Here is a 20,428-nt window from a genome sequence, read left to right on the forward strand (position 1 = left end):
AGAGAGAGGAGATAGACATGCAGAAAGATAGTGATATGGACAGAAAGTCAGACCTACAGAGATGAAAGACAGATGTGCTTTAGGGAGACACATGTGCACACAGAGACATACATAAATGTAGAGAGAGATACATGGGTACATGTGGACACACAGATCAGTTTCTGCTGGGCATAATCAGGGAAAACTTAGTGGAGGAGATAACACTTCACTAGACTTTGAAGGATGGGTTGGAATTGGACAAGTGGAGTATGAGAGAAATTTAGGAAGGATGGGTGCAAGGATATTCTAGGCAGGGGGAACAAGGTTAGCAAATGCATGGTGGTAGGAAAGTTCATGGATGTTTCATTTATTTAACTTGACAAACGTAATGCTTTAGAAATATTGTTATTGTTTCTTTAGACAATTCCCTTATGTTTTTTATATCTTTTAGTAGGTATTTTCTTAAGGCATGTCTTTCTTTTAGAGGCACTATCATTTGAATCTGACAAAATAAAGAGTTAACTTTCCCATTTAAAAATCTCCAGTAGATATGATTGTATAAAATCTGTGGGAGGCCAGTAAGAGAACCATCAGAAACAGGACAAACCAGAGCACAGATTGATATAACTAGGTCACTGACTGTTCTCTTCAATTGTCAAATTAACTTTGCCATTTTCAATCAGGGAAAGATTCATTGGTGATGAGGCATGCCAGGAGAATTAAAGTTTTAAAATATTAAGAATTTAATATAAATAACATGTTATCTTTTTATTAGACATTTTACAGTCTTTAATGCCTTATTTAGTATTTTTAGCTTTGCAAAGTATCTTTGTACATCTTGGTATTGTTGTTCAGCCAGTTGTGACTCGTGAATCATAGCATGCCAGGACCTTCTCTCCTCCACTATCTCTTGAAGTCTGTCCAAGTTCATATTTATGGCTTCCATGATGCCATCTATCCTTCTTATTCCCTGCCGTTTATCTTTTCCTTTTGCCTTCAATCTCAGTTGTCTCATTATATGGCCAAATTATTATTATTATTGTTTTTAAAAAGAAGAGCATCCTGGAAATCTCTCTGTTATTTTCACTATACTCTCTTCTTTGACAAGTGCTAGGATAGTAAAAAACCACATGAAACATTTGTTCTTAATTGATAATGCCTGCATGCCAAATTCTAAAGATGATTCTGTAAGATACCTACCAGGGCATTATCTTTTTTTTTTTTTTTTAATAGCCTTTTATTTACAGGTTATATGCATGGGTAACTTTACAGCATTGACAATTGCCAAACCTCTTGTTCCAATTTTTCCCCTCCTTCCCCCCCACTCCCTCCCTCAGATGGCAGGATGACCAGTAGATGTTAAATATATTAAAATATAAATTAGATACACAATAAGTATACATGACCAAAACGTTATTTTGCTGTATAAAAAGAATCAGACTCTGAAATATTGTACAATTAGCTTGTGAAGGAAATCAAAAATGCAGGTGGGCATAAATATAGGGATTGGGAATTCAATGTAATGGTTTTTAGTCATCTCCCAGAGTTCTTTCTCTGGGCGTAGCTGGTTTATGGCCAAATTATTTAAGCTTTAGCTTCAGTATTTTGAATTTCCAGCAAATAGTCATAATTAAATTCATTAACTATTTAGACTGATTTGCTGTTTAAGAGATTCTTTAAAAATCTTCTCCAGCACTACCAGAATGAAATTGAAGTATTTTTATTAATTACAAATTTATGGTATGTAATCTTGGGTAGGTTCTCATGATTTTCAAAAATTCTCCCATTCATCTTATTACCTCCTATCTTGTTATCCACAACTCTTCCAAATAGTCTGCTAAATGACTGAAAAAACTGAGACTATTTTATGTGAATGCTTCCATTTATTGGCATTTTTTAGTATCAATCCTTACTTGTACCCTTTTCCTCATGATTCCAGAAAAAAAAAGATTATTATTTTTGAAAGAATTAAAATTAGTTCTTTTTACCTGTGTCCTTCATCCCATTCTTTTTGCTTCCCTTAAGATTTTCCCACTTGTTATTCCTGCTTTCATGTATCTTCAGTCTGACTTTTCTTCCATTTTATCCTCTTCAAAGGTATACATAGAGTACACTTGGTAGGTGTGTGGGTATACTCTTGGGGAGCTTTTATATTCACCTGTTCTCTTAGAAGGGGAAGGACCATTGTGAATATTTCTCCAGCATGTGCTAGTGTACCTGCCCACTGAACATGTTAGTAGGTACATCACAGGTGTGTATAAAAGTCACCATGGAAGTTTAAGTTAGATAAAAGGAAGAATTTCCTGTTGTGATAAACTGCTGTGGGGAGCAGCCTATCAAAAAGACCAGTCATTTGGAAATCAGTTGATTCCTCCTAATGCACAAATGAAGAAGGAAGCTATCTTGTTTCACCCTATAGCTTCCAGAGGCAAAGTCAAAAATAAAAAGAATGCTGCCTTAATTTTATAATTATCTGCCACAAATGTGGCTATATTTGAGATAATAGGGCAAGCTAAGAAACTGCTAGAATTAATTAATAGAAAACCCACCTATGACACATCTACTAACATGCTCAGTTCTTTCTGGTCCTGAAAGGAAAAAAAAAAAAAAAACAAACGGCTGCCTTTTGACCTTTTTACTCAATCTGGGTGTTTTACCTTTCATTGCCAAACTTTTAAAATGTATTCTATACCCACTGCTTCTGCTTTTTAACTATCTACTTTCCTTTCAACTTTTCTATTTTTATGAAGTGCTTTCACCACTCTTTTTTAAATTGCTCTTTCAAAGATCACCAACAGCTTTTCCAATCCTTGTCCTCTAAGGTCTTTGTAGTTCCAAAGAGAAGCTCTTTTAGTTCTCCACCTGCTTTCCAGTTAATTTTCTTGCCTTTTCTGGATACTTTTCTGTCTTCTTTTTTTTTTTTTTCTGCCTTAATTCTTTAAAGTAAATATTCCTTCAGAGGTCTGTTCTAAGTAATTTTTTCTCTTCATAGTCTTTCCTTTAGCAATCTCATTCACTTCCATAGTGTTAACTAACCACTTCTTGTGGTTAATGGTTGGTGATGTGCATCTGCCTCTATATCCCTCACCTATTTTCTGAACTCTAGACAGAATTCTCCATCAGTCTATAAGACATCATTTCCGGATGTCTCATACTAGTTTTAGTTCTGGTATTTTAATAATTAAAGAAATTTAGATCCATAAGAATTAAGCATGTGACACACTAGAAACCAAAAACCTAAGCCTGAGTCTAGTTTCTGAATCTCTAAGCTAAAAAAAAAAACACATTGGGAAAAGAGCGAAAAGATTTGAACCAAGTGAAAGACAAGTGCTTGACTAATACCATTTAAGGAATTTTCGGACTCCAAAACATAGCTTTCCCTCACAACATTGTGCACAAATCTCATATACTCTTTTTTTTTTTTCTACTTAATGGGAATAAAGTGATAAGGAGTTATCAGGAAAGAAAGAAAACAAGTTATTAATCATTTTTCATGAGCAATACGAGTAATTAAAAATAATCAAAAGATTGAATGAAATATCACTTTCCTAAATTAGCTGGAAATTACTCAGGGCTTGTCTTATGGAAATATCAATGAGATCCTATTATTATGGGGAAAGGTAGGAAAAAAAGTAAGAAACGATTTTGCAAGCACTTCTTCATTTTTCCATGTCTCTAGCTTTTACTCAAGAATATCTCTTCCCATTTGTGGATAGCCATAAAAGTTATAATCAATACCCAGTACCATACTCATCCCAGTATCATGTGCTGTGCAGTAGAATGATACAGGTTTATAATGAATCTTAGAGTGTAACATTTGCTCTATCCCCAATCTCTTAATCATATAAATTTCCCAAAGTAGTAGTATTGGGATGTTTCATCTTGGGGTAAAATGCCTGGTTTACCTTACATATATTAAAATGACTATTTGTGAAGAGAGTGGTTATTTCTCTAGACTAGTAGGTTGCATATATTTTTGATAACTGTTAATAGCAGCCTTCCTTCGGTACCATTAAGTAAGTATTAGCATTTTTAATGACAAAAGTAAAAAAAAAAAAACAGGTTGACAAGGCAGCTTGACATAGTGGATGGAGAGTTGGCCTTGCAATCAGAAACTTCATGAACTTGGGTTCATGTTCATACATTTGGCACATATTGGCTGTGACTCCTGGCAAGCTATTTAACCTTTCAGTATTCTGGGAAACTCTTTAAGATTCTAATTGCAGAGAATTACTTTGATAGGGTTTCCTCATCTGAGAGTTCCCTATATATCGATGAAATCACAGGTATAGGTCTTATTGCTTTAGATTTTAAAAATCAAGTTAAAATTAGTGAAAATATAGAAGATTTTGCATGTTTTCTGTTCCTAACTTGTGTTTAATTCTTGTTACATATTTCCCTCTTTTTTTATAGGTAGAAGAGGAAATACAGACCCTATCTCAGGTGTTAGCAGCCAAGGAGAAGCATCTAGCTGAGATCAAGAGGAAACTTGGAATCAATTCACTACAAGAACTAAGGCAGAACATTGCCAAAGGCTGGCAAGATGTGACAGCCACATCTGCGTAGGTTCCTAACTCCCTTCACTCCTTTTTGGAGTGCATTTTCTTCATTCTGATTCAGCTTTTGAGATAAGAAGGATATATAAAACAGCTCCCTCGAGATTTTCAACTCTGCTTATTTATTCCTATATGTAGCCATAGAAGTAGTTTTCCAAATTTACTCATCTTATTCATTAGCTTTAGATAACAGAAAAAAAAACATTCCATAGCATACAAATTGTGCCTAGTACACACACACAGACAAGTAAGTATTTATGCCTAGTCCTGTTCTTTTTGATGAAGAAAACTAATTTTATATATCACCTAATTACTAATATCATAAAATAGATTTTTTTCTGAAATTGTATTGCCTTAATTCCTAATTGTAACTCCTATTCTTTCCTTCAAATTGATAACTATAAGCAATTCTATTTGTTTGCCATAAGTAAAAAGTAATAGAAAACACCATTCATAAAGTTTTGGAAAACATTCCATCTTTGACATAGTTTTACTTTTGTAGTTGTGTTTATATGGTCACATTAGAGATGGACCTCCTAGGAGCTGAGTGTCTAATAAGCATTTGTTAGTTCTTATTACTTAAAATAAATTCTATAGGAACTTTATAAAGAGTTTTCAGAGATCATTTAGATTTTCAGTAGTTGGTCTTACCTATCTCATTCCTAGTTTTTTTCTCTGGTTCCTATTTTATTAGGTAAAAAGAAAATAAGCATTTACCTACAGCAAACACTGAGGTATTTGAGTGGATTCTTTTTTTCAGTGTTATTTATGTGGAGAAATGAAGACTATAATATTAGGCTATGTGGTCTTTTTAAGGATTGCCTTGGTTTCTTTAGACTTTGATCTTGGGGTGTCATGTCTATTATAGGGAAGTCAGAAGATCTAAATCTGAAAAATCAATGGAGTAAATTTAATTTTCCCCTTAGCTTAGGTTGTGGTGAGGGGAAGGTTGTTAGGAAAGTTTTGTGTGTGTGACTTCAAAAGTCTAGTTTATTGATTAACATATTCCCACAACTGACATGAATTATTCCTTCTGTTTGTCTTGTTTAACTTCCTTTTGTTTTGCTTTGTTTTTATAATTGAATATAGATATAAGAAGACTTCAGAAACTTTGTCTCAGGCTGGACAGAAGGCCTCAGCTGCTTTTTCTTCTGTTGGGTCTGTCATCACCAAAAAGCTTGAAGATGTAAAGTATGTCCTTCCTTTCCATAGTTTATCAATAATCCCCTCTACTGTTATCTTAAGGCTCCACTATTGTGACTGTAAACTTTCCCTAAGACTCTTGGATAGGACATGACAATTCTAGGTAATGATGGCAGCATCCTACTTTTTAAATTTTGCTGGTATGAAGGAGCAACAACTTCAAAACCTAAACTTGAATGGGCAAAAAATAAATTTTGGGGTGTAATGTTCTTAACCTTTTAATGATAATCTTATTTTCTCAGTCAACAAATTTTAGTTGTGAATTTCATGTTATACTTCTAAGTAGGTTAAACACAAAGTAAGTATTTCATTCAGAGTAGTATTTTTGTGATCATGAGGAAATATCAACGTTGAATGTATGTGCAAGACTATACTGAAGCGCACGGTTAGTAGGTGGCTTGACTTCAGTACGTCCCTATTCGTATCATGGCATATTTTTAACTTGTCTTGAGTTGTTTGTCTATAGTGACTTATGAGATATAGCTTGTCTACATGCTTTAGAGTCTAATCTTGCTAACTTTGAGCCGTTGTCATTTAATTTGCACTTGTATTTTAAATAAGTCCATGGACTTCGCCATGCTACTTTGATGAAATTGTGTCATAGCTTTTTCTTTTTTGGCTGCATTTTTTTCTCATGTAGATTAGAATAGTGCTGAAAATGGTGGGTAGCTTGGTTTTAGTCTACTATGTTCTGTCCGCATGCAAGAGTTTAGTGTCTTCAGAGTGCATGAATCTCCATGTTTTCCATTTGCAGGAAAAGTAGTTTTGCAATTAGAATTGTCTTGGCTGAATAATTTTGGGTGGATGTGTGTCTGTATTGTACTTTAGTTTCATTCTGATAGAACTAAAATTCATTGATTTTGATTATGATAAATCCTGATATAACCAGAATTAAAAATAGCTTTATAATAGTCAATTATATGCCTTTAAGCATTCTTCCCTCTCCCTCTCCCCTTTATCTCTGTTTCTGTCTTCCTCAGTTAAGACCATATGACACTTTTTACTGCAGATCATTTAACTCTTTTAGATTTATCAGAACTTCCTTTCTTTTTTAATGCTTACTCTGGCTTCCTGCAGATTGCAGGCCTTTTCACATTCCTTTAGGTAAGGAGAGCTTGAAAAATCTCTGAGGTTCAGCAGTCGCATAAGACAAATGTGATAAATTTAGATTATCCTGATATATAGGAAATTCAACATTTTATTTGCTGTCTTTATCTTTTCCTTGAGTTGTGAAGTTCTTTTTCTGCAGCATATTGATAATTTTAGGGGAGGGTTTCTTGGTAAAACCTGGGTAGCAAATGGTACATTGGTTCTTTAAAAAAAGGGAAATGATTTAGCAAAGAATTTCCTGTTCTCCCTACACAAAAGGATGAATTTCATAGCATATAGAATTCTTTCTCTTCGATGTCTTTCATTTTCATTATGCTCATTGTTTTCCTTTGGCATTTTTGGAAAGAATATTGGGATTTTCTTTAAATGGGCCTTCCATAGTTATAGTTAATTCTAATAGATTTCAACACTGCTTCTTAATATAATCTCATCCTAAATTGGCTACTTTGCATTGTCTAAAATGTCTGAATAACTCCTATGAAATATTACTTTAGAATAATTTAATATCTTGTATTGAGTAATTAACTACTAAAATATGAGTGTAAAAATTTCTTATGGGTTGAAGAGCAAACAATTATACCTTTCTTGGCTAAACTACAAGTGTGCTCTGTGTAATGAAAAAAATAAGCAAGAAAGATTAAATTGCATTTAGTAACTAGTTGTATCAAATGAGAATAATCAGGGGAAAACCCATACTAAACGTTTTGTTAAAGGTGAAAGTCCTATTTTTCCCCTAATGGAGACCAATCTTTTAATTAGTTGTTTGTGAATAGGGAATAAAATTAAATCTTGATCTCTATTTGCAATGGAGCTGAAGAAATTCTAAAAGTAGTGTTTGTATTACAAGGATGCAATGAAGATTTAACAAAATAAGCTAGTTTAATTAATTTAATTAATATATAGATTCTAAATATTGAGCTGCTTAAATAAGAAAGAAACCTAATTTTTAATGGTAAAGAGTCTAAATATAGTAAAATAGTCTTTTCATAAGAGAATTATATCTTTGGGGTACTAGTTTTGAATATCATACTCAGTGATATTTGCCACAATTCATAGTGATAAATACATATATTAAGGCTGTCTTAATTGAAGTGAGCTGCATAATTGGAAATCATTGATTAGAAACTCAATCAGTATTCATATATTATTTTCTTCCTGAGAGTTATTAGAAAAACAGTGCTTTTTAAAAATTAATGTATATCACTTCTAATCTTACCTATTTGAAATAACAAATGTATGTTGGGATAGCTTAGTATTTTTTCTAAGAAAATTTTTTCTAGTAAATCTAGAATCTTATTTATTTATTAGAATTGAAATTAAAGAAAAATTCATTTCTCCCATTTAAAAAGTCATTGTACTAATTACACTGCAACTTGAATTTTCTATCCTTATCATATAAAGAAATAAACAGCTCTTGCAAGATACTTAAAAAAAAAAAACATTCATGTTGTTATTCTTAATTGTTATGCAAAAGTATTTTATGAGTTCATTATGGCTTTGTGCTACTTTTAAAAAGTAAGAAATACTTTAATTTCCTATACTTTTTTTTTAACCAAAAGAAAAGCTTATTCCTTACAGACTTTTAAATTGTTTTTATCCAGTTTAAGCTTATTGTTCTTTAAGCTATCTGTGACATAGGAATGGACGTATTTCATAACTCTATAGCCTAATAATCTTGAGAACTCTTATTCCCTTTTGCTTGGGACTTTCCTCTTCCCCTTTATCAAGCTGGTGATGCTCTAGTCAGAAATAGGGAAAGTAAAGCTGGTTTGAGGAAGAAGGAAAGATAACTAATTCTGTTTTAGACCCAGATATCAAGCCTTTGAAGACTTCACCTGGTGGAATGGGTAAATAACAATAATTGGTTCCAACAGCCCATGAAAGTGGCTGAAACAGGTGCTGTGGAGTGGTTTTTTTTAGAACTTGGTCGGATGTCAAAGATACCAAGGTCATCCACTGCATCCTGGCCATCACCAGTCATCTTGACTTTTGTCTTGCCATTGGACTTTCATGACCCTGAAAGAGAGAGTGAAGCTGATGACTTTGCCTTTCTGTCCATCTTCCTCAATCTCTAAAAGTGGTAAATCTGAGGAAAGGAAAAATAAACTCCCAGAGTCTGTTCTTCTCCCCTCCACTGGCTTTCCCACCCCATTGTCTCTTCCTTCCTTCTAGTTCTTAGTTGTGACTTTAGCTACCACCAGATACCTGACCATCTGTTTACTCAAAACTTTGGCTTCAATCCTGAACTTGCTTCTGTAATGAGATGGCCAGAATAACTTTAGGGTATTTTAAAGGAGCAGTTTATTTGGTGAAAGCAAAGCAAATAGGCTAGAAAGGACATGTGTTGTGGATTAGGAGTAAGGATACTGATAACCCTGAAAACATAGTTGCTTCAGGGACAAGAGGATCATTTTCTTTGTTTCTGTTTTTTTTTCCTGAAGCAATTGGGGGGTTAAGTGACTTGCTCAGGGTCACATTGCTAGAAGGTATTAAGTGCCTGAAGGCAGATTTGAACTCAGATCCTCCTGACCTCAGGGCTGGTCCTCTATCCACTGTGCCATCTAACTGCCCCAACTGAGAAAGTTTGGGAATTATTTGTGAAAAGGGGAGTTTTCTCAGTCATTCATCACCATCCAGACTAGCCCTTCATGGTTGAGATAACTTTCATGCCCTACCACCAACACTTCCACTTCTTCCTCTGCCATCCCCTCACCCCCGGCAATGAGGATATTGTATTTCAGCCTCCAGGACTCCCGAAGCCCCTCTACATGTGTGTTCTGGCCCTTATTCTTTGCTACAATCTGCAGCATTGGCAGAAAGTATTCAAAGTCCAGCACATTCATGTTCATTTCCCTACTCAGGATTCCCTACAACCTTGAACACCTCGGCATTGATAGGATTCTGACTCCAGGCTTACAGCATGTCCCCTCAGTGGCTATATAAGACCTTACCATCCATCCATCAGTCAAACAGCTAAAAAGCCTCTGCTCTCTGATCTTCTGTGAAGTGACATATCTTGACTATACAGCTCAGCTGTCTTGCTGCTGTCTCTGTATGTCTAAGGATTTTTTTTTCCCTGAAATATTTTCTAGTCCTTTTATACACCTGAACTTTTTCAGTACCTCTGGGCAATTTTACCTATAGGCTACAACTGGCGGGGGGGAAGAGGATAGAACATTCTTCTATAAATGTTTACTGTTAACTCTTGAAATAATGTCCTTTATCTCCATCCTCCTTATCTTTTCTTTTTTTTTTAAATTTATTATAATAACTTTTTATTGACAGAACCCATGCAAGGTAATTTTTTACAACATTATCCCTTACACTCACTTCTGTTCCGATTTTTCCCCTCCATCCCTCCACCCCCTCCCCTCGATAACAAGCAGTCCTATATATGTTAAATAGGTCACAGTATATCCTAGATAAAATATATGTGTGCAGAACCTAACAGTTTTCTTGTTGCACAGGGAGAATTGGATTCAGAAAGTAAAAATTACCCGGGAAGAAAAACAAAAATGCAAACAGTACATTCATTTCCCAGTGTTCTTTCTTTGGGTGTAGCTGCTTCTGTCCATCCTTGATCAATTGAAACTGAATTAGGTCTCTGTCATAGAAATCCACTTCCATCAGAATACATTCTCATACAGTATCGTTGTTGATGTATATAATGATCTCCTGGTTCTGCTCATTTCACTTAGCATCAGTTCATGTAAGTCTCGCCAATCCTCTCTGTATTTATCCTGCTGGCCATTTCTTACAGAACAATAATATTCCATAACATTCATATACCACAATTTACCCCACCATTCTCCAATTGATGGGCATCCATTCATTTTCCAGCTTCTAGCCACTACAAACAGGGCTGCCACAAACATTTTGGCACATATAGGTCTATTTCTTTACTCCTGAGAGATATTCTATTTTTCCAAACTACCAATTGGGGATAGGAGATGTCAGTAGGGAAGGAGAAGGAAATAGGAAAGGAAAGGAAGTCCTTCTTTCTCTTGCAGATGCAGGGGAAGTGTTTGCTGACATACTAGGTTAAAACTCTGAATGAAGGATAGCATATCGAGGCTTGGAGTAGGAGTCAGCCTGAATTCTAAAACAAGTTTCAACCAATTAGTATGTATGAATTTTTGTACAATCAACTTGTTTGAAAATTGCAAATTCCCTCTATATAATTTTTTAAAAACTAATGTGGAAATGGTATTTTAGAATGACATAATCTCAAAACCATAACTGATTAGTCTTTTAGTCAAGGTCATGGCAGCCAATGAGGCAGAAACCTATTACCGCAACCGAACGATGAATTCAGGACTTAGCCACTTCTGTACAATTCATATCCATGATTGGTGCATCCAACTATACAATTTAGCATGGAAAAAACAGTAGAAACTGATATAGATACAAAACATAAGATACAAAAGCAAAGTTAAAATTTATGATTCTTCTCTAATCCCTCCTTTTCTAGGGCAAACATATACATCAGACCATCTTTTTCCCTGTACTGTATTGTTATTTTATTCCATCCCACAAAGATCCTTGACTGTAAATCCCAACCACAGTGGTGCGAGTTGAGAGACCCTTCCTTACTAAGCTAGATTCTAAGGCTTGAAGTAATAAAGATGTTATCCTTTCCTTTAAGGGATCTGGTCCTAGCTGATGGCTCAGATTGCAGTCTCATTAGCCAATCTCTTTGGAAAAAGTAGAGCCTGTGCTTTCTCTCAGGAGTCATTCTTGGACCTGAGTTTGTTCTTATCCATATCTAACCTTTCAAATTCCTCTAGCAAATTTAACTCAATTGTCACCATCATAGACATGTTTATTTTGATATTTTGTCCTGTTTAGGGTAAAAACAAGAATTTTAGCACTTAAGTTTTGGAAGGTAGGTCTATGAATATCATTTAAGTACAAAATTAGTGTCCTTGTGACTGAAATTTGAAAACTATTTTCATTCATCTTCTGTTTTACCTTAAATGTCAATTATAGATATTAAATTAGGAATTAAGGACTAAATGTCTAAGTATCAAGAGAGCATATACATTACAAAATCACTATTATGGTCTTATACTAAGTAAAAACTTAAAGGGCAATAAATTAATTTTATCCAGTCTGTCTGGTTTTAGAATGAATTGGGATATATTCTGTTGCTTTAACATAATATGTGATACATATTTGTTAGGCATAATACATATTTATATTTTTTTAAAAATATGCTACTATACTTTCAGGAAATATTTATTGAACATTGAGCAAGGCCCTGTATTAGATGCTGTGAGGGATAAAGCATCCTAGGGTGTGATTTACCCAAGAGAAGAATACAGAAATTAGCTAATGAAAGGACGATAGCTTCTGTGCATTCCAGTTTACTACTAAGATATAGGAGGAGGCATGAGTCTTAGCAGAATTTTAAAAAGGACTGATTTGAGACTGTAAATTTAATTAATAATGACAAGAGTCCCATTTGTTTTTAGTGAAGCCTTCTTGGATATAATTTGGTCTACTTTACCCTTATTAACTAAAGTTAGCATGCAATAAGAAAAAAGATTTTTGCAGCTACCATTTATGTGAGATAGTTGAACATCCTAATATTACAATTCAGACTTTATCTAAGAGTATAAGCTGCTTGAAAAAGTCATAGAATATTTAGTCTTTCTTAACCTTTGAGGAATTACTAATCTTGAGAAGGAAAAAACTCAATTATCTGATCTCCTATACATTAGCACCAGAAAATCCAATGACAAAGACTTTGCTAAATAATGATAGTAAATAATCTTGGATTAAAAAAAAAAAGATAACCTGTATAGTAAGATTCTCAGTGGGCATTATGTTGTTGCAGTGGGTTGCTAGAATAATTTAGACTAACATAATGCATCTTGCATAGCTCCCTCCTTCAATGAGGCATGCCATGATAAGACTATCAAACATGTTTTCCAGTCACTGGCTGCTTATCATGCTGTTCCACTGGAACCCTAACAAAAAAAAGAAAATGTCAGGTTTTCTTTGAAAAATCTGTTGAATGGATCCTTAATAAAGGCTGGACCATTCATCAGAACTGATGACACAGGACAGGCTGTTTAGCTCTGATGTGTGTTCCAGCAGGGAGTGGCCACTGTGAAGCAAGCACTCCAGATCACTAGTGATATGATGAATCATATTTATTCTCCAGAAAATCTTCCGATGTGGGCAAGGCTGGGTCAGTATATTGGGTCATGGAATTATTCCTCTTAAATCGTCATTTCCCAGAAGACTTATGCATTCTCTTTTAGAGGTGGGCTGAGCAGGTGGAATACTTTGTGGTTGTAAGGCTGCCCCTAATCCCCTCTCCTCACCCAACCCCAACCTGACAGTTAGTAAGAGTAATCTAGCAGTTGCAATAGTACATAAATGTGGGCTATGTGGCTACATTATTTGGGCAAAGGAGAACTTTTCCATTTAGTGAAAGCTGTTGAAGCTCTCTTGTTTGGTGTTCCATGCTTTGTAGATAAGAAAGGTGAAGAGAGTAGGAAAGTCTCTACTCCAGTATGAATGGCTAAGAATAATGGAATAACTGTAGTTTACCAAGGCAATATTTCCAGTCTGCTCATCAGAAGGCTCTTTTGTGAGCATATGATTAGAATCTATTCTATTACCAGACTTCCTGCAGACTGGCGCCAAATTATGCCAGAAGAAATTACGTCCTCTTTCAAAAGAGATATGAACTATGGGAAGAGGAGTAAGATTGACATCATGTTTTTACAATTTTTTTTTGACATCACTTTTTATGTAGAGAGGAAAGATTCTAATTTTTGCATAGATGCTCAGGAACAGTTACCTCAGTATTCTTTGCTAATCGCCCTGCCCACATATACTATGTACTTAGTACTCCTGATGCTTGCACTAGCCATCCTGTTGGGTAAAATCATCCTGGCCTTCTGCCTTCTTTGCCTCAAGAATGAGGCAAATATTAGCAATCCTGTCCAATGACCAGTGGGAACAAGAGCCATTCTCAAAAAAGAACTCAAACATAAGTTGCTCAGCCAAAAGCCATTTATTGGGGGCATTTTAAGAAGCATTGTCAGTAGGATTATCTACTAACACTCAGAATCCCTGTGGGGCCCAATCTGACCACTCTGATTTAAAAGAATTTAAGAGTGAATTTCTCAATAACACTCAGGTTTCAATCCAGAAGTGATTTATCTTGGGAATCAACCAGATTCCATTGCTCCCTTGATCTTGTTTTATGTGACTTAACCAATGTCTTAGTGTTGGTTCTAGTCATGGTTAATTGGTTCACTCCTAGACATGGTGAATTTTATACTTTGTTAGATGATGATGGAAATGACATTAATTTTTTGGCTAGAGAGGGAAGGTAGGAGAATATTGTTCTGGTTTTAAAACTGTGTATTTTCTGTAATGTTTGCAACCTCATGGTTTCCAGATGAATAGAGATTAATGTCTAAATAAGCCCATATAGAATAGAACTTCTCAAGATAATACTGTTCTGCATGATGGGACTAGTAATATGGAATCCAGTAACATGGGTCTAGTAACAAAGGCCACAAGTATTTATGAGCATGGTTCCTGTACCAGCACTCCCAGATTTTCAAGGAGATGGAGAGAGTATAAAGTTCCTATAAAGTATGTTCTTGTACCAGAATCCCAAGATCTTCAAGAAGATATAGAGAGTACATATTCAACATATATATAGGACTGCTTGCCATCTAGGGGAGGGGGTGGAGGGTGGGAGGGAAAAATCAGAACAGAAGTAAGTGCAAGGGACAATGTTGTAAAAAAAAAAATTACCCTGGCATGGATTCTGTCAATAAAAAGTTACTATAATTAAAAAAAAAAAAAGAAGATATAGAGAGTGTAAAGTTTTTTTATGACTAATTGGGGGAATTATGATGTGATGTATATTTTAGAGTGGAAAATTGTGCCCTGCCACCCTACCCATAAGTTTTATCTTCTTACTTTCTATGATCCTATGAAGAACAATTTTTTTTGCACCAATGAAAAATTTAGATGTTTTAATCATTTCTTAAAACTTTGATTCCTTCTTCCTCAATATATTTCGAAAATTTTCCATTCTTTTTTTTTTAATTATAGCTTTTTATTTACAAGATGTGGGTAATTTTTCAGCACTGACAATTGCAAAACCTTTTGTTCCAACTTTTCCTCTCCTTCCCCCTTCCCTTTCCCCCAGATGGCAGGTTGACCAATATGTATTAAATATGTTAAAGTATAAGTTAAATACAATATATGTATACATGTCCAAACAGTTATTTTGCTGTACAAAAAGAATCGAACTTTGAAATAGTATACAATTAGCCTGTGAAGGAAATCAAAAATGCAGGTGGACAAAAATAGAGGGATTGTCAATTCTATGTAGTGGTTCATAGTCATTTTCCAGAATGAAGAACAATTTTTTAATGATGCACATTGAATCTTTATTCAAGGGACAATGTAGTCAGAAAAATCTAGGATCTTGTTGGGGGCATGTGCCTACATATTGATGTTTGGCTGTGATATTTGAATTCCATTAATAAGATTATGGCATTGATTGAAATTGACTTAATGTTTTTTTGTATCCTGTTCCCTAAGGTAGGGAAGGTGTCCTGGGCAAGGTTCATATTGGTTTTTGACATGATGGCTTTTCAAATTAGAATTTTGGCTAGCTCCAAGAAGTGAGATCAGCCTGATCTGATAGAGTTAGGATTAGCACTATGTCTTTAGAGGTACCTGGTTTACCTTGTCAACCACATAATAATAACTAGCACTTATACAGTATCTTAAATGATAGACTTTACCAATATCATCTCATTTTATTCTTACAAAACTGTGAGGAAGGAAGTAGGTGCTATTATCCTCATTTTACAGATGAGGAAAATGAGGCAAATAGAAGTTTGTGATTTACCCAAGATCACATAGCTATTAAGTGCTCAAGGACAGATTAGAACACTCAGGTCTTCTTGAAGAAGTATCTGATAAATAAAGTTCCAAGTTACTAGGTGGGAGAGTAGTTCGATTCGTGAAAAACTCATGAGACATTTATCAGAGCCACAAAAGGATGCCATTTATTACCTTAAACAGCTCATGCTGTTTAAGCAAGACTGAACCATATATGATTAGGTAATATATTCTGAGTGATGTGGACTCTTAAAATTGGAGGGAAGAGAGGCAGGGAAGTAAGAATAGGATATAGGGAGCAAGGCAGGAATTGGGAGGAGTCTAGTCTAAAACAAACTTGCATGCATGTCAATGCATGTTGATACTGTTGAAGACATGGTTGTGACCAGGTACCAGCTTTGCCATATCTTAAGATATGTTAATCAAGACAATCTCAAGAGTTGACCTAACTCTGTGTGTGACAATGGAAACAGGATGGATAGATTAAATTTATTGATTAAAGTTCCTGTTTCGTATCATTTCTATCTTTGGTACAGTAGACAGAGTGCTGACCCTGAAGTCAGGAACACCTAAGTTCAAAGCCAACCTTAGATAATGGTTTAGTGATCATGGACTAGGTCACTTAACCTTGTTTACCTCTCAGTTCCTTATATATCTTTTAAAATGCTGTGTCTTACAGTTGAATATAGAGAGATTTATGTTTGGTTTTCAGGTCTAGGAATGTGAACAAATAGTAATATGTTTTAGTTTTATTTTTCATTTATTTATTTACTACTGTTTTATGCAACCTGTTTTAGGGAATTTAGAAATAAAAGGGTGTCTGCCCTAGAAATAGACTACTATCTAGTGTTTATGAAAGTTCCTTAGAGAAAAGGAATTGTTTCATTCCTTGTTTATCTCCGGGGCTTAGTACAGAGCTTAGCACTAGGTAATTAATAAGGTCTTATTTTATTGGTTAAACAATGACCTTGGATTTTAAGTCCAATGAAGTCTATAGGAACTTGTTTGATACTTTGATATGACCTTTAAATCCGTGGTTGATTTTTCTAGTTATAAAGCTTCACAAAGGTTTTCTACTTTCCCTTAATCTTATTCCATTATACTCCTACTATGAATGCTCTAAAGTTTGCAAACCTTAGCCATTATGTAGCTGGTTCTGATTCAAGTCTAGTTTATTTAAATGTAAAAAATTCTCCTCCCAATAATGTGCTAACTTGAAATGTGGTTTTGAAGTGCAAACAAAATGTAGGTATATCTGGCCAGCCCTTTTGCAATTGCTTATCAGTTCTTCTGTACCGCAGAGTGATCTATCTATAAGTGGTTTCTGAGTCTAAGAGAGACTAGAAGAGGATTTTTTTTCCTGCCTTGGTGAGCCAAAGCTTGGAGCTAGAGAAAAGGAAGATGAAAGAAGCCATTTAGGGTTGAGAGAGTAAAAACATCAGAGAGGGAAGAAATGGCCACAGAGAATTAGGATAAAGGTGGGGGGAGAAGAATAGGGGAGGGAGGAGGTAAGAAGTTGGGTAAACCAGGCAAGATGTGTGTCAGGGCCGAAGCTAACTACAATTTCCCTTCCCCACCTTCCCCCTTCAACTAGAGACTCCAGGGGCTTGAGTCCCTTCCTAGGAAACCAAAACTTTTTCTTTTAGGCATGGGAGAGGTAATAGTAAAAGAGATTTATGTATCTATATCAGATGTCATCTTGATTTGTGCTACTTTTTATATGGTATTTTCATTCTAATCAAGATAATATAATAAGTTGAGGGACTAGGACTAAACTTGAAGTCCCTTTAGTAGCTCTATGTGGAGCAGAAAATTGATTGGAGTGAGAAGAACCTGAGACCATGTGGGAGACTATGCCAATAGTTCAGGTGAAGGAAAAAAGGGTCTACATGAAAGTAGAAATCATGATTAGGGAGAAGGGATATATGTGAGAAATATTTTGGAAAGAGAAATGACAGTGAAGCAATGTGATATGCTACGTAGAGCATCCTCCTCAAAGCCAGCAATACCTGGGTTCAAGTCCTGATTTAGGCATATTCTGACATAAGGATGCAGGACAAGTCACTTAACATCTCACTACGCTAGACTTAGTTGTAGTTATTTCACTCTGATACGTAGCAGTTGCTAAAAGGGTACCTTCCTGAATTGATGAAAGGAATGATCTCATCCAGGAGTTCCCTATACTAATTATTAAATTTCAAATTACTCCTCAGTCCCTCATTTATTGTATGCCAATTTGATCTTTGTGCTATGCCAACTTGATCTTTGTGCTACTTTTTATGGTACCTGACTTAGACAAATAGTAAAAATTGAATAAATAATTGTTGAGTGAATGATGCAAGGCAAATCACTTCACCTGTCTCAGTTTCAGCTTACTCATCTATAAATTTGGCATAAGGTAGTAAGAGAATCAAAAGAGATAGAGTGTATGTGTGTGTGTGTGTGTGTGTGTGTGTGTGTGTGTGTGTATATATATATATATATTTATATATTTATATATTTATATATATATATATATATAAAGCTATTTATAAACCTTAAAGTGCCATATAATTATTATTGTTGAAATTATGATTACTAATATCAGTGACTTTTATGATTTAGCATCTAAAAGAAGATATATATATCCACAAAATTTAGAACAGATATACTTTGGCAAACAGGACCAACTTTCAGTCATTGATCAAAATAGTATAACAGGGTTTCCAAAATCATCCTATTTAGGGATTTTATGAACATAGAGATTGGGCTATCTTAAAAGGTGATCACCATATATGAAAGTTGAGGATATATTCTTATTTGTGAATGCCCTTCTATGATAAGGGACCTGTGCCTTCTACCTTTAATGAGAGATTGGCCATTATAAAGAAGGATATCGAGCTTGAAATAATGGCCTTGAAGCCAAAATAGAAAGATCACTTATAAGAAAATTGACATGACTCTAAGTACTTTAAACATAGAGAAATTGCAAAAGCAGTTTTTATAGTGAGCTGATTAATTTTTTAAAATATGAAAACCAAATTGGTTGCTTATTTTGATCTTAACCTATTAAATTTTTCTATAACTGTGAGCAAAATGGGAGTCATGTTTAAAATGATGGTTAAGCTTTATTTTAAAAAAGTAAATTATTTTCAGTAAAAGAAAATCAAAAAAATTTTAACTAAATATATATATAATATTCAAAGAAAACAAAGTCACATTTTAGTAATAACCAAAAATGTATTTCATTTTGAATATTTAGTTCATTACCTCTCTGTTATGATGTGGGAATCATTCTTTATCATGTCTTCTGTAAATTGGTCAGTTTTTAAATCTTTCAAATATGGTCATTTTGACAATGTTCTAAATAGTCTACTCACTTTACTTTGTATCAAGTCTTCTTGGGTTTCACTGAAAACTGTCCTTTTCATCATTTGTTACCCTACAAGATGGTTAATTCTTAAACAAAGTTGTCAAATAAGCAAATATTGTGAAATATTCCCGCTATCAAGGAGGTTGTTGCCACCTTGTATGCAGGGGTTGCAACTGCCTGCTTTTTTTTTTTTTTTTTTTTTTGATGTTTGTTTTTGTATTTTGCTTTTTGGATATCACAGATCACTGGACTTAAGTCAGAAGACTCAAAATCTCTTAAAACTCTTAAAAACTCAGTTTATTCATTGGTAGAGTGAGGACAACATCATTTGCCTTGTTTAATTTGTGGCAGTGTTTTGATGAACAAATGAAAGGATGTATGTGAATGCACTTTGAACAAGTACAATCAATATGTATTCACTTCAAACCAATTTAATTGAAAGAAAAATGTTACTGGAAGCTTTCTTTCATTTGTCTATAAAAAGTAAATACTTCTTACATTCAACTTTATTTTACTAATGCTAAAGGCTTCTAGCAAAATTTCTTTTGATTTTAGAAATGTCTAATGGTTTGATAACTAACTAAATTTCTATCTCTTTTTAATGCTGGCCCTTAGTATTCGCTCCATTCAACATTCAATTAGCATGCCTGCTATGAGGTAAAGTATATTATTGTGAAAACAAGTGATTACAATAAATAAATGACTCTTGGATATGGATATGGTATTAGTTCTAATGAATAGGATTTTTGAACTTGTTCTGTTTTTAAACAGAGCAGAATTGGTTTACTTAAAAAAAAAAAAAAGTAAATAATGACCAAGGAGATCAGTACTTTTGAGATCCTAAGAAATCAGCACAACTTGATTACCCAGTACAAGGTTTCAAAAGAAAGAAATAGTGATATTCTTAACTGTTGATCTGTGTAAAATTGGAAAGTGTGGGAAAAATTTACTTTATCTTCTAATTTTTTTCTCTTAACAATTTATGTACTAGAACTTTTATCTTCACAACCCTTTTTGAGATGTGGAGAGAGGCTTCTTCATTGTTTTATTAGTTACCTTGTAGACGAAAGCTGGATGTTTCATTTCTTTTGGTAAAAACATACGCCTCTCTCTGGAGTTGTGAAGAGTGCCAACTGGTTGTTTCTCACACCCAAGAGTCATATAAAAGTGCAGTAAATACTATTTCATAGTAAAGCTGAGTTTTACAAAAGCAGTGCTTGTAGCCAGCTGATAAGTCTATGAAAGCCAAATTATATTTTTCTTATTTTGATTTGAACCTCTGATATTTCATTATAACGGAGAGCAGGAGTGTAAACATATTTTCAGCTTCCTAAGGAAA

At 34.4% G+C, this 20,428-nt stretch overlaps 1 protein-coding gene across 1 annotated transcript in view; it reads left to right on the forward strand.

Moving 5' to 3' along the window:
* Positions 1–20,428, forward strand: part of TPD52 (tumor protein D52) — a 120,289-nt gene that overhangs the window by 95,379 nt on the left and 4,482 nt on the right. The window contains 4 exon segments of the mRNA XM_031946231.1: positions 4,393–4,541; positions 5,625–5,726; positions 6,816–6,842; positions 19,705–19,746. Of these exon segments, the coding sequence (XP_031802091.1) occupies positions 4,393–4,541; positions 5,625–5,726; positions 6,816–6,842; positions 19,705–19,746 (320 nt within the window).

Source organism: Sarcophilus harrisii, chromosome 1 (assembly GCF_902635505.1).
Source record: "Sarcophilus harrisii chromosome 1, mSarHar1.11, whole genome shotgun sequence".
NCBI classification, from domain to species: domain Eukaryota; kingdom Metazoa; phylum Chordata; class Mammalia; order Dasyuromorphia; family Dasyuridae; genus Sarcophilus; species Sarcophilus harrisii.